This window comes from Anopheles moucheti, chromosome X, assembly GCF_943734755.1.
Source record: "Anopheles moucheti chromosome X, idAnoMoucSN_F20_07, whole genome shotgun sequence".
Classification (NCBI taxonomy): domain Eukaryota; kingdom Metazoa; phylum Arthropoda; class Insecta; order Diptera; family Culicidae; genus Anopheles; species Anopheles moucheti.
Window position 1 is genome coordinate 8,369,084 of NC_069142.1, and position 16,918 is coordinate 8,386,001.

Below are 16,918 nucleotides of genomic sequence, written 5' to 3' on the forward strand. Positions count from 1 at the left end.
AATCCTTTCAATTTCACGGGACATCTTCTATAAGTCCATCCAGACTCAGATGAACCCTCACAGCCAAGACTTTACACCTTTCCTAAGTAGCCGATAAGAGTTCTCACCTTTGAAGTCGTCCAATACATGACCTATCTCATGTGAAAACTTCAGCACCTCACAGAAACTCTCACAGAAAGATAAAGTCTTCTTAGACCATCCACATGGACAGAGGAGGCTTGGTAGTTCCAAATAAAGCTGAATAGATGGCCTTGGATGGATGCATCCACCAGACAGCCTGAACCTCAGGATTCTCGAAGGTGAGAGGACTCCTGTAACTGGCCAATACCAAGAGTAAGTAACCACCCTCTAACAGAGCACCAACCATATTATGTAAAAGCACGCAGAAGCCTTCACCGATATCACCAGCAAGTGCGGCAATCATCTGCGTGCCACGATTACGCACGCACCGGTTCGGCAGGCACGCCTCAACCCTAACCCAAGACAAACCCCATCTGAGCTGATCGACTTCGGGACTAATCGCAAATGATTCGGTTGCGGTACACGCATTCCTTGCGACGAGCAGAGGTGTTGCGCAAACGGTTCTTTCTGGGGTTTTTGTTGATGTCTTTAATTTGTAAGTTTACAAGCCTGATCATTCCTAAATTAGTTACTAAATTAGTTACCATCGTGCAAAGCGATTGATTTGACAGCTGTCAACAAACACACTAAGCGTCTGGAACTGTCTAAGTGTTCCAAAATATTGGGAGCAGAGCAGCACGGTGGAAAACATTGGAATAGTGATGGCAAACGGAAAGATGGGAGGAGGCGTACCTACGTGTTACATTGAGCAGTCGTTAACGAGTGCGGTGTCACCAAAACGCCGTAGCAAAACCACCATCTTGATGGCGTGTCATGCGTGCGACCGTCCTGCGGTGTGACATTTCGACATCGACCGTAACCGAGTTCCAGGGCCTTTGGACGGGCTGGAACCCGGTCCACACCTGCGAAAGGGTCTGCAGTAAGTACGAAGGCCGTGCGTACCGTGACCGATTGTAACAAAACCGGTGAATACGCAGTGTTTGTCTGATCGACTTTCGACTTCTGCAGCAGGCGTCGGAACTGGTTTCTCGACCAGATAAGTGTTTGATAATGCGCACGAACTGATCGTGTAATAAATAACCCCGTTTTCGCCTGGATGGATGGTTTTGATGTCATCTCCCTCGATCCATCCCAATTTTGATGTGTGTGGTATCGAGGGCAAAAGGCACCGCACCGCAGGAGAGACCTGCTTCGGGCAACCTGCCCAGCGGTGTGTTGTGTTTGTTTAATTTGCCTCACGGGCGGGTTTCATTGCCATCTTTAGCAAGCAATGCATCGTCGTGCGCGGCACAATTTGCTTAACACCGCTTCCCTTGGCCGTTCCCGGCACTATCCTTCGCTTCTTGTGCGCACGCCTCGGCACACGATATTGCCCGATCGCGGTACGCGTTCGGCACGATACGACCGTTTGATAGCAACGACCGACATCCGTGCGCAGCCTCAGCAAGCAGCAGCGGTCCGCCGGCTTCGAGCACTTTCGATTTTTGAATGTTGTTCGGCATACCGTGTTGTTGCCGCAGACGCACTTATAACGCCAAATGTAGAGCACGTGCTGTCGGGTAGCACGGGAAGGGGACGAGGAATGGATAGGGAAGAAAAGCACGCCAAGCACGCGGCAATACGCAATCGGACTTTTAAATTGCGCAAACGGATGACGGTACGCGCAAAACGGTCGTCCGTATGACAAATGTTCCTCCACCGAACCGAACCAATTCGACCAAACTTTCTCCACCCCCACATTCGCGTTTGTCACCGCCCAATCCGTTCCAGATTTCCCGGGCCGGTTGTACATACCCAGCGCGCATCCTTTCTGTCAAGCTGAAGGCCACACCGCGCACGATAACAAGCGGCGAGGATGACGTTTAGTAGGATCCACTAACAATACTTGTTTGTTCAATGCGCAACCAGCGTGCCGTACAGGGTGCATCGTGCAACGCGTTTTGTCCTCGTTAGGCTGCAACGATTTAGACCGTCACAGCAGCGTCACGTTACTGCGTTTTAAGGGCGTAGTATACCATGCAATGTTAAAATATCGATTATTTGTTTGACATTAAAAAGCATTGTCGAATGTTAATGTTGTGTCGCAGTAATCGTAATCTCTTTAAAGTTTAGTTTCTTGTTTCATATTTCAAATTAACAAGATGGCCAGGTTGGTAAATGTTAACGAAATATTATCAACAAAAATTGTCAAAAAAAAGGTTGATGGTATAACGGACATTAAGTACAGCGGCCAATATCAGTGTAATGTTTATGTTTTTTAATATTTGCATAAAAGTGAAAGTGCGATGCAACGAGCTAAATTAAACAATTCTTGATTACAAAACAGCAATGGGATTTTGTTCCCATTTTGTTATAAATTTATAATTATCTTTAGAACAAAACAAAATGCGCCGAATATCTTCTCTCAGGTCACCAAAGTGTACCACCCCCTTAAAAACCGATACCACCAGGTCAAAATCAAAGTGATGCATTGAAAGTAATCTTTCGAAAAAGGATACAACAACAGCAAAAAAACGCAACCAAAATTGGGGTCTCACACCCTCACGAGGTGCATTACATCGCGATGATATAATAATATTTCTTTCTCCACCGTTAACATGACTGAGCCGTGGCAAACCGTGTGGAGAAATGATTTGACTGCATTGGAATGCGCCCACGGATTGATTACGGCCCGGGTTCGGTACCAATTGCAGGGAAATTATTGTTGTGTTGCCTGCCTCGTGTTGGCATTCATTTTGTTTTGGGGCCAACAATAAAACATAAGTCAAAAATACACTTCTCAATTTGTTGGGCCCCAATCGGCTCAGGTGTGTGCGCGTGCGTTAGATGTAGGCTACTGGGCGATAAGTGTAGCAGCCGATGGATGTTTATGTTCACCGGGGTACTAATGAGAGGCAAAATGGGAGTTTTTGCATAAGTTACCATTTAAAAAACCCGATTATTTCCGTAATTGTACCTCAATCAGACTGCAGCGAAAAGTAGTCCATTCCATAACCAAAAACAAAAAAGATACGAAAACACGTGTTCAACAAACGGTAGCGGGAGTGCGTTTAAAACAGGGGAAATAAAAGGCACTTGCTAAGGAGTTTGTGTCCTTTCCTGCAGACGGTAGCTGAAGTTTGCAACCGTGTAGGGCTTCATCCGCCAACATGTACGGGTGGGTAAGGGTGCAACCATGCGTTAGACCGGGTGCGGTCACCAGAAGGATGTGACGCCATCGAACCACCAGCGAATACGCCTGGCGGCACTTCCCAGACCGGTTGCGGTTACCAGTGCTGTATTGGAACCGTACGAAACGGTTTGCTCTATTAATGATGTAAAACCGCTAAGAAAATGTGCCGATAACGACAGCGATGTTACAACCGAACGCACCAATTAGTTCCACCTGGAAGGTGTCGTTGTCTGGTTAAAAGCAAACACACTATCGTGAACGAGGTGGAGATGGTTATACGTTCCCACTTCAACTAGTAATCATTTTGTTGTTTTTCCTTCTTTTTTTGATGTATAAATTTGCTAGTAAGGGTTGTTGTACCCCTTTTATGTCGCTACTGTACAAAATGCGCCTAGTGAGTATGCAATATCTTCACACAGAAGCAAATTACTTTTACTGCCCTTTATTTATTGCCTTTTACTAAAGTACCTATCATGTGAAACTATTTTCGATTGCATAGTAAAAGGACAAACATGTTTGATATAATAAAAAATCCTACTTTGACTGCTCAAACTTAACCTTTATTTACTGTCTTCCCAAGTAGCCTGAAACGTTTGAAATCGAACCATAACGCTGCTAGAGGGCTGCTTAGTGAAAAAGCGAACCGTGTGTGAACCTTGGGGTTGCTTAAACCGCACGCAGCGCCCGATGGAACTATTGAGTTCCAAAGTAGTCGGTTAAAGGTTCCCGACGGAACTATGCGGTTCTTTTGGAAGCACACGGTACTCGATGGAACTTTGTTTACAATTTGATAGCTCTACTGTCAAATGACGGCTCCGCAAACGACGCCGTCCGTTTCGGGAAGTTGTAAGTGAAAATAAAATGGTTTTAATCCGCGTAAAGGTGTATTAAATCAAAGTGCTGGATTCCAATTCGCATCTGATTCATGCGTACGATTAACGATGAGGGTCCTCCTTATGTACTCCAGTCATCATATCCTTGCGATCGCGAGGTTATCTGCTCCTGAAACATAGTTCGTAGCGCATACACTTCTGTGATTAAGGCTCACAAACTACGGCAAAGTTCGTAGCACCCGCTTCGATTGAAACTGGTAATAAGTGGCATTCGTTTGTTTTGTGTTATTGTGTAATAAAAAGTCAACGATACATAAAAATATATATACAATTATTTTGCAATAATTTAATAAAAATCCGAAATAACAATTGATACCTAAATAGACAAAACATAAAAAGCAATGTACAAGAAAATGTTATTTTTTTTCATTTAGATTGGTATCATTCATATATGCATTTTGTAGGGTGTGACGTAATAAAACTAAATGGCCGAATTAGTAAAGTGGTTGTTCTGCTGTCTCTGAAAACCCTTAGGTTCGAATCTCATAAAATGATAATTAATAAATAAGAAAAAAGAAACATAAAGTCATAAATATGAACAGCTCCACCGTGTAGTCAGGCATTCACATTTTTTGACGTTTTGGCCGAGGGCTGCTTAAAGGTTGCTTAAAAGTTCGCGGAACTTTAAGGCTGATTATCTACTGCAAACGACCTATTTAAAGATCGATCTTTAGCGTTGCCAAATTGGCTGCTTAAGCAAATCTGGCTATTTGGGTTAAGTCTACAACTTTTATAAATAAATTAAATAACAACAACAATGAAAGAAACAACAATTTATACCCCTGCATAGTATGCAACCAGCTGCACGACCACGTTGTTGGCGCTTTTTAATATTTTCCAAAAGCCTTATTGCATACGCTCAGGCGTTTAGTTAATTGTTCATCAACAACTGTTGAAGAACTGTTGTTCCTTGCCATGATATTTACCTCCAAGGAAATCAATCCAATCCAAGAATCCAATCAAAAACACACAATTTGATACGAAAAGTGACTGATTTTGTAAATAAAATAAATAAACAATAAATAAATTATTTTTCAAGTTGCATACCCCTGCCTAACAACGGGTCACCAGCGCTTGTGAAGAATCGAACACGGTATGCTAAACGCACACTATGACAGCTTCCGTGCAGAACGAAACAGCCTGCTGTGATGGTAAACATCTCGCGTATGCAAGTAAGCGAAACAGACACACCAAATATGCGTTTAGAGTGAAAGAAACAGCAAGCTTCTAGAAGAAAAAGGAATCCCTCTGCTTAGCACTGACCAGTGGTGGGCAGTGCGTGACTTTTTCGTCCTCTGAATGAAACGTAAAATATATTTAAACTAGATGCTTAGCAAAGATATATAAGAGAATTTATTGTTTCCTTATATTTAACGCGAGTGTCTTGAATCACAGAAAAAGTGTAATAATTTATTAAACGTACGTAAAATGGCGTTCTGTGTCGTTAGTGAGTCTGCCGACCACTGGCCACGTCCAATCTAATCTCACTCGGCAACAGAAGAAGAGGAAGCAGAAGAAAATGATGTTGCTTCTCTGGTGTTGTGGTTCGGTAAAGTTGTGTATAAAGTTTTGTTAATTATTTCATGTTGTAAAGTGTCGCTTTGTGGTTACAATCGTGGTAAGTTTCATTCGTTTTTTTCGCGGTTGCTACACGTCCACCAGACCAGCGAGCGTGATTAACGGCGTGTAGTGCGTACACGGCAATTCGTCCACACCACCATTCAAGATCAATCTGTTCTGATCATCGGGTTATTGTGTGCTCGCGTGGGTTTCTCTGTGGTGAGAATGTGCGTGGTTGTGTGTGAAACGCTTGTGAAGTTAATTAAAAAATATTGCACCCCCAAAAGGGCATATTCCGTCCCCGAATTTCCGTCCTATTCCGCCACGACCTTGAAACATTTTACGTCATCGATACACACTTCAAACAAACAAAACGCGACAATCAAAAATTACCAACACATAAACACAAATACACATAAACACGTACACGGAAAAAAAAACGTAACCCTTTTCCTTAGGCAAAACCGATCACGGTTCCCGAGCGTTACGATCGCTCGTAAATCGTTTAGTTCTGTGTTATAATCTGTGAGATGATCTCCGGGTGACATAACGGGTGGAATGTCTTCGGCCCGACCCTTTCCCTTACATCGTAACGAAGCTGTATAGGGAAAACACCCTGCAGCAGCTGTTTCCAGCGTGGTACAGTTTGCAAGGAACCCTGTTCCACGTGTGTTTTGTTAGGTGGGGGTGGGTAGATTTCAAGGGTGCAGCTCACCCCACCGAAGAGGAGCACAAGAAGAAAACAAATTACAAGAACAACGCCAACGAGCGAACGTGCGCGTGTGTATGTTTTGTTGGTAATTGCGCGCCATTCGAATCTACTTTAGCTTCCCAAGAAACAAATCGAAAAAAAAACGGCAAAGTATAATGTGTATGCGATACATTTGCTCCCCGTGAACGCTGCAAATCGTTTAGTTTTCCCAAGCGGTCCCAAGCACGAGCGCGACAATGTGACGCCGTGTGGACGGTTTTTGTTACACTTCGAGAAGGGTTGTTTTTTTTTGCTGTAGCGCACGGAGTTGTTATTGTTTCCCATTTGGCTTTGGATCATAAAAGGCGAGCAACCGGCCGCCCCCATGTTCGGTCAACCCACATACGCACACGGGACCGAGCCAGTGCCAAACGCAATGTGCAACAAGTTTGTTTCTTTTGGACTCTACGCTAGTGAGTTGCCCCTCGTTTTTGGGAGCAAAAATCTTACGTTTGGCGTAAACAATGTAGCATACAGCGGATAACATAAACAGCGCAGCGAAGCGCCAGAAATTAATTTCACCCTTCATTGGAACATTTCGCGTTTAAAGTTTGTCGCGCGCGGATCGGAACGTCCAAAAATCATTTTGCCTCCCATATTTTGTGCCTCCCATTCGTGCTCTATCACGTTCTGCCGTTCAGTGTTTCGCAGCGATAGGTTATTTTAGTGTGCCCCCAGCTTGCTTAAAGGAAAATCCACCCCTCGCCTTTGCTTCAACCAGCTTCAGGGGACGATCGGTGGGCGAAGTGTATGTAGGTACAATGTGACCGCACGGCTCGGAACCTTCCATCGACACACACAAATGTACAACCAGCTCTGCGATTAGTGAATATACGCATGTGCCGAACGCTGCTTACATGCGTAACAGCCAAACACCAGCCACGGATGCTGTGTGCGATGTTGCGGCGTAATCAGCACCATCCACGGTTAATACAGTTTCGATTTCTTCTCCTTTCCCTTCGTTTTATTTCCGCCAAACAGGATGGGGGATACTGGTGCGGCAGCGCAATACACGCACACACGTACACCCACGACGACCGTTTTGTGCTAGCCGCCAACCCTTGAGCGGAACGCGTGTTAATCTCGCTTGGGAAGCTGTTGTGCGTGTGCCGCATTTCGGTGTGTAGCAAAACTCCAACAAGGAGTTCAACATTCAACACGTCTCACACCTATCAATACAGTCAACGGATTCGGCGCAATCAACCCAGGGAACTGATAAGTGTGGACAATAGACATCCGCCGGGAAGGCAACGCAGCGTCGAAAACCCGCACGTCACGGCGATGGCAACGAACGGCAGCGATATTTGCCGCACTGTCGCCGAGGCTGACCGTGGCTGTGCCGACGTTTAGCTTTTTGGCACCCAAGATCCTCTCTCTCTCTCTCCCTTTCACTCAACTTCCTGCCTGGGAAGGACAATCACAGGACTCCTCTATAGTGCAAGCACGTTCCTGTATATAAGCAACAACACATCGCAACGACGACGCTCTCAGGCTAAACAGACAGAATGGAAGAAACAGGTGAGTTAGATGAAGGATATAAAGCATGTCTTAGGTGTTCCACATTGTAAACAGAGGTGTTCCTACACGCTTGTACAGTCATTCAGATGAATCTAAAATGAGGAGTCATTCAAATCAGGAATCCAATCCCAAAAGATTCATCAATCCTTAGAGCAATGGCGGATCAAGTCCCTTGTTATCTTTGTAATAGAAAATCTTAGATATTCAGATTAATTCATTCGGTCTAATAAATTGTCTAGAATTGCGCTGTTGCAAATTCGGATTTGAAAAGTATATTTTTAACAGCCTCGTTATACTGAGAGACGTTCAAAATTTATTACTCGTCTTTTCTCGATTGCAACATGAATAGGGCGCGATCCTCGCAATGCAGCCCTTTTTATTGCCTTGCTGGTGACGCCCTCTCCCGTCATTTCTTTTAAGCTCCGATCCTCCAGATGAGCAGGTTGTGTCAAAAAACTTTGACATGCGCACTAAAAGAAAACCTTGAAGATTAAGATATTTTGATATTATTCTAGAGTAATTGAACATGAATTACGCTTTGATCATTCAAGCTCAGTTAATTTCTTGAAGATTGTCGAAGATCTTCGAAGTTGTTCGGCACATCTTCCATTCAAAATGGCGGGATCAACATCATTTAAAGCTAAGTTCTAAAGTTGTCAAAAATTCCATTCAGGGAACGGACAAGCTCATCATGAATTTATATCTTCCAACTCCACATCACATTATGAGAGATCTTGCTTGTTTGTTGCAAGCAACTTTGCAAATGGCAAAATGGTTGAAATAAAGGATTCAGATGACAGGTTCACTGTCCTGATGATTGATCAAGTTCAAAGTTCGAAGGACAACGTTTAATTACAACGCTCTAGCGCCATTTGCAAACTCTTACGCGCCGGTAGTAACCTTCTACCCTGAAACGTTATTAATACAATTAGATCAAATCATGGCAGAAGGTCGTTTAGAAGTATCCCCAACCTGTGTGTGCGTTAAATAGCAAAACCGGTTCCATACACCAAATGTTAATTACTTTCCTTATATCTTTCGGCGTTCGCTTCCAAAACGTGTTTTTTGTTTTGTTTTGTTTTGCTGTTTGATAAGAAGCACCCGGTTCTTTGATTATCTGGTTGTTTTGTAAAATTTTAAAATAACAAGCGTGGCACCCACTCGGTCCAGCAGCGGTTGCGGAGTAGCGCGACAGTCTTGAGTGGTTCGCGTTGATTAGAAAACAAAAAGTCTTTCCTAGTGTGATAAATTTTGCTGTTGCGAATTCGCGACCCAGGTAAGCTTGTGTGTGTCTTGCGTTATTTTGCGCTGTGCGCGTGTGTGACACTACATGAACTGCGACAGGCTGCAATTAAATAGCATATCCTCGAGCCCTAACCTCCACCAAGGTTGGTGTTGGGCGGCGTATCCTAAAAACCCTCGCTTGTACATATCGGCTTATTAAACAAGTGCTGTGTTTCTTTTTGTTTTGCGAAGGGACAAACGGGCAAAGCGATATGTTGGTGTTGGTCACTCGGTCGACTGCATCGAGGTTGGCTGTATGGTCAATCGAGCAAACTGCACAAACAGTGGCGCATTCTAGCAGGGGTTTTTTTGTGCGATTTGCGCAAGCGTTATTACCCTGCCGCCGCGCACACTGTTAACGACTTGCATAGGGGTGCGTCTGTACACTTGCCAGCAAGGGGTAGTTTCGAGAGAGAAAGAGAGCGAATGCCCCGGATGCGGTATGGGGCAAGATAACCGGAATGTTTTACACCTTGCGGTCAGTCGCTACAGTGCTTTATCTACTTCCTTGCTCTCCCACACATCACCTTGAGACAGTCGCATCCTGCAGGTCGGCACGGAGTGTGTGCGTGTGTGCTTTGGTGTTGTTTGTCCCGCCCGTACCAATAGGAGCCCATTAGGTGGTCATAATTGTGAATTACCCGTCGCCTTCGCATGACTTGACGAACAGCAACACACTGTGCTGTTTTCGCGGAACTGTGGTGAGTGTTGTATACGCTCTCACCGAGTCCTCACCTAATCAACGTGCGCAAGAAAACTCGCGTCAGACTCACGCATCCTAACGATTGACTGTTTGTATCAGTCGTTCCATAACGTGCGCTACAGTTTGGAAGTAAAGGCAGAGAGCACTTGTATCACTTTACCCGCTTACGGATTGGTAAGACCAGATTATCATCACATGTGGTTAGAATGCTCTCTATAGACCCTATTCGTGTCTTAATTCCCTCGCTAATATAATCAAAAACAACAACATCTTTTTTATCATTTTAGAAACTCATGCAGTAGTAGCGGGTGTTAAGCACAGCGGCAGCATGTCCAACCTCAGCGACATATCTGGCAACACTGCCATACAGGTGTCCGGGGCGAATTCGCATGCAGGCCATGCCCGGCCCCGCATGGACATTGCGGTTGTGATCGACTGCGAGAAGAGTGCGTACCTGAACCACCGGAAGGCCGCACTGGAGGAGGTGCGGCAGGCATGCGCACAGGTCGGTGCCAACCTGCAGCAGCTGCAGTTCGAAATCCTCGACTTTGGTGATTTCAACACGCTCGAATACTTCTACAACGCGGACGTGGTCGTGGTGGATCTCAGCGTCCAGACGCAACAGAGCACCCTTTGCTATCAGCTCGGCGTGCGGGAACACTTCGATATGAAGGAAAACATCGTCATCTACAACGACACGCAGCACGAGGCAACGTTGCGCATGAAGATCTCCTGCGGCAATTATCAGTTTATCTCGTACCGGTTGCACGAGACCGGTAGCGTAATCATCACTAGTCCAGTCAAAGCGACCGCCGAGGAACAAACGGCACAATCTCAGCAAACAACGCAGCAGCAACCGACACAGCAGCAGCAGCAGCAGCAGCAGCAGCAGCAGCAACAGCAGCAGCAACACATGACAACGCTGACAACTGCCCTGCGGCGTCTATTCCAGGACGTGGAAATACAATCGAAGGCACACCTGCGGGAAAAGTTCCTGGCGGATTTGCGCAGCTTGCGGGACCAGCACGCCGGCAATGTGGAGGAATTGCAGCGTATGTTGCGTAACATGCGCAAACGCTTGGACGATCCGCACGTGCTGTCGAAGGAGATCGTCCAGACGTACATGCTGTCGTTGCGCGACGTGCAGGACTACGACGCGATGGTGCAGCTGGTGGACGATCTGCAGACGATACCGAACAAGCAAAACTACATCAACACCGGCCATATGCACTATCTGTACGCGTTTGCACTGAATCGCCGGAACCACGAAGGTGACCGTGAGCGTGCGTTACGCACCTGCACGAAGGCGCTGGAAAAGAAAGAAAACCACTTCCCGGACATGCTGTGCCTGTACGGGCGCATATACAAGGACATGTTTGTCGAATCGAACCACACGGACAAGGAAAGCCTGAAGAACGCAATCATCTGGTACCGGAAATCGTTCGAGGTGCAGCCGAATGAGTTTGCCGGCATTAATCTCGCGACGCTGCTCGTGATCGACGGGAAGGACTTTACCGATAACGAGCTGCAGCACATCGGCATGAAGCTGAACAATCTCATCGGCAAGAAGGGTTCACTGTCGCAGATCAAGGACTACTGGAACGTGGCGACGTTTTTCGAAATATCGGTACTGGCCGAAAACTACGCGAAAGCGATACAGGCAGCGGAATGTATGTTTAAGCTGCGCCCACCGAAATGGTACCTGAAGTCAACGATCGGCAACATCATGCTGATCGATCGGGCCCGCAAACGCACGGATGAAACGGCAAGCATGAGCATCGAGCAGCAGATATTTGAGTTTTGGATGGAGTTTTTCCTCGAGGCAACCGCACGCGAACCGTCCAGCATGGTACGGTTCCCGATCCTGATACTCGAACCACAGAAGATCTACATGCCGAGCTACGTGTCGATACACATGGACGCGGAACAGAAGTCGATCGATATTACCAACATCTGTCAGCAGCACGCGAAAGGCACCTGTCTCAAGCTGCACGACTTTAACTTTCTCGCTAGCCAAATTAAATCGGTCAGCCTGTACAAGCGGGACGAACGGTGCGCGTATCTGTACGTGCACCACAACTCGGACGATTTCCAGATGTTTTTCCCGTCGGTCCAGTGCCGGCAGACGTTCTACGATCTGATACTGCAGATGACGGCCGACCAAGGGTCGGGTTTTATCGATCTGTCCTCCGCCGAAACAACGGCGGACGAGCTAAAGTACGAGTACGAAATGGACGACGAAGGGCAGCGTATGCTGCTCGGGAAGGGCACGTACGGTGCGGTGTATGCGGCCCGCGATCTCGCCACCCAGGTGAAGATCGCCGTGAAGGAGGTGTACGAACGGAACACGCACGACGTGCAGCCGCTGCACGAAGAGATCAAGCTGCACTCGCAGCTGCGCCATCGCAATATCGTCCAGTACTGGGGTTCCAAGTCGGAGAACCAGTACTTTAAAATCTTCATGGAGCAGGTACCGGGTGGTTCGCTGTCCGCGCTGCTCAGCTCCAAATGGGGCCCGCTCAAGGACAACGAAACGACGATTGCATTTTATTCGCGCCAAATACTGGAGGGGCTCAAGTACCTGCACGACCAGAAGATTGTGCACCGCGACATCAAGGGTGGCAATGTGCTGGTCAACACGTACAGTGGCGTGGTGAAGATATCCGACTTTGGCACGTCAAAACGGTTGGCCGGTATTAACCCGGCAACGGAAACGTTTACCGGCACGCTGCAGTACATGGCGCCGGAGGTTATCGATCAGGGTGTGCGTGGGTACGGACCGGCCGCCGATATTTGGTCGTTCGGCTGTACGGTGGTCGAGATGGCCACCGGGAAACCACCGTTCGTTGAGCTCGGTTGCCCGCAGGCGGCCATGTTTAAGGTGGGCTATTACAAAACCCATCCCAACATCCCGGAGGAACTGTCAACGGTGGCGAAAAATTTCATTCTGCGTTGCTTCGAGGTGGACGTCGATAAACGGGCCACCGCTGCCGAACTGCTCGACGATCCGTTCATCTGCGAGTATGTACCAATCTCTCCGTTTTCCCGTCATTTCACTTTACTAATTCGTCCATTTTTTGTTGTTTTTCCATTGCCAGAAAGCACAAAAAGATGCGCCCATCGTTTAGTAGCAGCAGTACGATCAGCGGATTACCGCATCCATCCGCTGAATTTTCGCGCAGCGTTAGCATGCCTGCCGATCGACACAATGCGAAAACGCTCACGTCCCAGCAAAGCTCCGCCAGCTGTAACACACCCACCTTCAGCTCCGAAACAGAGTAAGTGCGGTTTACTTTCCGACCGCAGTGTGCATACGTAGATTCCAATTCTTAATTCGGCAAACTCGTCGCTTTCATGCTTGGTACGGTTCAAACGTTGTTATATGTACATCCTTTCTATTCGTCCTACTGTAAGCTCCGATTTGTTTGTGAATATATTTTTTTCCGGTCTTCTAACCACACGCCAAGTCATTAAAGCATTCGGGTTGAGGTTGTTTTGTTTTCTGTTGAATTGAAAACTGCTTTCGTCTAATTGTCTTCTCGCGACTCCGTTGCAATTTAACGTCTTTCCAACTTTTGTTTTTGCATTTTATTGATAATAATCGTTGCTTTCTTGTTTTTCTCTTTCTTTTTTTTTCTTCCATTTGATGCGGTTACACTACGTATTCCGTCCGTTGTTCTTATCAAATGTGTTTCCTGCGTTACTTACGTGAACCTATGTTTTTCTTTTGTTGTTGTTCGTTCATAATAACTTCTGTGTTGTTTTGTAAAACAAACACGCGCGTGTTATAATATTATTTTGCATACTGTTTTTTTTTCTTTATTTGTTTTGGTTTACGCTCTCGCTTGCTCAAAAATGCCATATCGGGGTTCTGTAATAATGGCGCGGTAAATAATTTTTAATTATACACATCCGTACCCTGCTATTGTTGTTTGTTTGTTGTTGTTGAACAAAATGGTTGTTGTACGCGGTCCAGAGCCTCGTCGATCCCGCCATTAAATTCTTCGGCCGGCTACTATACGGCAAACCGGTCGGTGACGGAGCGGAAAAACAAACATTCGTTCCAGCTAACACCGATCAAGATGCCCAAGATGCCGAACAGTGTAAACAGCATCGGGTAAGTAGGAGAGGCCGTACTGGTAAGATCGCACCGCTCCATAGCGGACAGTTCAGATAGAATATAACTTTTACACCTTGCACGCATTTTTATTCTTCCGATTGTGACAAAAATAATTTTCAATGCTTTCATTTGTTTCTTTCATTTGCAGAAACATTGCAGAAACTCCCTCGCTGGAACTGGATCCCGCCGAACAGACGTCGACAGTGTTCCAGCTTAATCGGCGAAGTTCCTCCGGTGGGCTATTGTCACCTGAGGTACGTACCAAGCAGTGAACGTTCCGTGCTTTGTACGTTGGAAAGTAATTTAAATTGATATTTTTGTTCACCGTAGATCGATATAACGACTTCCACCGCTAGCAAGCTGCCCCAAGGGGGTGAAGCGAACGAAAGTGACGGGTTCTACCTGCTAAAGAAAGACTCACAGCGGCGCCAAACGCTTGACAAGGTGCTCTGCCACGATGTGACAAAGATCTGCGAACTTTGGCTAACGAAGATCGAACCGGACGCAAATCAGGAACTCGCAATCACCCGCGACCATCTGCAAATGTTGCTGAACGGGTTGCGCAAATATATCGCGGAACAGCGCACCGACACGCTCGAGCAGGCGATCGCCCAGTTGAAGGAGCAACCGAACTTTAACGCTACCGCAATCGTGCAGCTCCATTTGGCGCTGTACGCGTTTCAGAACACGGTCATCACGGTGCTGCGGTCGCACAACATCAAACCCCACTGGATGTTTGCGCTGGAAAATCTAGTCAAGAGTGCGGTCCACGCGGGCATCACGATCCTGTCGCCGAAGCTGGGCGCCAATCTGGCCGGTAACGCACCGAACGATGATGAGTATGATGAGGAAAACAATGACATCGCGGTACCGTTGGTCCGTACGATGCCGGTGAATGGACGGCCGCAGGTACCGGGCCACCAGCAGCACGGGCGCGACGAGCGGGATGGCATGACGATGGGTGTTGCGTACGATTACGAGTACGATGTGTACGATCTGCCCGAGGGTGAGGAAGAACCGATCGACGAGCTGGAGGAACAGCTAACGACGGTAACGTCCGGGCACGGTAGCGGCAGTTCCGTGCGATCGAACAAACCGCGCGCGCGAAGCCACGGTACCGATACCGTACCCGGCACACCGGTGCAAAAGAAAACGCGCTGGAAAGCGCTATGCGAGCAGATGGAGGCACTGCGGGCGGAAAATCAAAGACTGAAGGAGTATCTGCTGGAATCTCAACAATCGTACCACAGCGCGTTCCGGGCGGTGCTCGAGAGCGGTGCATTTGCGCGCTGCCTCACCGATCAGCTGGTCGCGCTGATGGAGCGCTGCCTGCACGAGCACAGCACGCCCGACCTCGGTGACGGTGAGGACGGTACCAAGCGTCGGTCCAATCTCTGGAACCGGATGCCACCGGGCGGTAACAACAACAGCGACCAGCAGCAGAAAACGCCGCTGGACGTTGCGCCCGAGTTGAACGAAGACGACGACGAGACGGTGGGCGATCGCCGGTTAGCGGAATGGTTGCAAACGCAGGGCATCAAGCGTGCCGAGTGTCGGCAGCGGATACTGCGCGAAGGATTCCTGTACGATGATTTCCTGTACGAGTTGGATCGGGACGATCTGCGTCGATTGGGACTGAAGTAAGTGTGCTAAGAAACGTGGTCAAAAGCTCAAGATATCAACAATATTTTTGATGATCGCAACTCTGTAATCATACAACAACAGAGTAATAAGGACGTTATTGCCCAAAGCGTAAACCTATTCCAATTCTATTCCAAACCCATTCTGCATTATATTGATCATGTACCATGTAGTATTTGAAATGAGTTGTCTTTTTTCGTAGAAATCCTACAATTTCAATGTTTGAGGTAGTTATTCTTTATAAAAAAGTCTTTGATGATCTTTTTTTTGGATGCTGAGCGTCACTGTAATAGATTTACTACTTATTAAACCTTTTATTTAAGATGTAGTACCACACAATTATTTATTAATTATTATGCATTTTTAGGATTGGCGAGGAACTTCGGATTTGGAACGCGTTGAAGAAGCATCGCAGGCTGTATCCACCGGGCAAACGCACACACTCTAGTACGGATACGGATGGCGTTGAGCATTGGCATCTTAACAACTATTTGAATGACGATCACACCGTTGGCATCGATACGCGATAGGTGGTGGTGGTGCCCCACGCTTCAAGTGTCCTTTACCTGTGTCGAACTATAGAAACAATAGCGGGATGTGGAAAGAGGGAAAGATTTGGATACATCACAGCGTTTAATGCAAACCTTGTGATGAGGATCAACTGTCTGCTCAAAACAACACACACATAGCTTTACATATCTCCTCCGTTGCGCGTTTCGCCAGCGGAGGGTAATGTAATGGGGGGCTAACAGAAACAACAATTCGCCACGAAGCGGCCAAGTCGGTAAAGCTTGTAAAACCCACTCCAATATCCTTACTACGCACAACTTCTTCTACCATTGACTGCTTTTGAAGTCTTTACAACAACAAACACACACAAAAACACGTAATAACACAGCGGAAACGCAATCACAGTAGCATTATGACAATAGCTAATTAGAGTTAATGGGGGAATGACCCAAGGCAGCTGCAAAAAAGGTATCGCAATGGTTTTTCGCGATGCAAAACTTCACCGCATCGCGGTGTACGTACAACCCGGTTTTCGTAAATAACATTTATGTTAATAATAAACGCAAGTGACAGATGCTTTCTTTATTAATTCGTTCGCTGGCAGCCGAGCAGACGTAACGTTTATTTTCGGTCTTAATTTTATTTTTGCTTTACCCGAGGAAAGAAATGGCTTTTCTGAAAACTG

At 46.7% G+C, this 16,918-nt stretch overlaps 1 protein-coding gene across 1 annotated transcript; it reads left to right on the plus strand.

The window, feature by feature from the left end:
- The first annotated feature begins 5,640 nt into the window (after nt 1–5,640).
- On the plus strand, nt 5,641–16,857 carry LOC128306552 (mitogen-activated protein kinase kinase kinase 15). Its single transcript, XM_053044089.1, has 8 exons — nt 5,641–5,764; nt 7,439–7,975; nt 10,250–12,983; nt 13,061–13,240; nt 13,939–14,079; nt 14,231–14,336; nt 14,413–15,722; nt 16,091–16,857. The coding sequence occupies exons 2-8, from the start codon at nt 7,963–7,965 to the stop codon at nt 16,251–16,253; spliced, it is 4,647 nt and encodes a 1,548-aa protein (XP_052900049.1). The 5' UTR covers nt 5,641–5,764; nt 7,439–7,962; the 3' UTR covers nt 16,254–16,857.
- The last annotated feature ends 61 nt before the right edge of the window (nt 16,858–16,918 follow it).

What these genes read in the sequence shown, in the direction of transcription:
- LOC128306552 (XM_053044089.1), top strand. An exon ending in GACGATCCGTTCATCTGCGA is followed by an intron (nt 12,984 to 13,060) that starts GTATGTACCAAT and finishes TTCCATTGCCAG; the next exon opens with AAAGCACAAAAAGATGCGCC. An exon ending in CTGCGTCGATTGGGACTGAA is followed by an intron (nt 15,723 to 16,090) that starts GTAAGTGTGCTA and finishes ATGCATTTTTAG; the next exon opens with GATTGGCGAGGAACTTCGGA.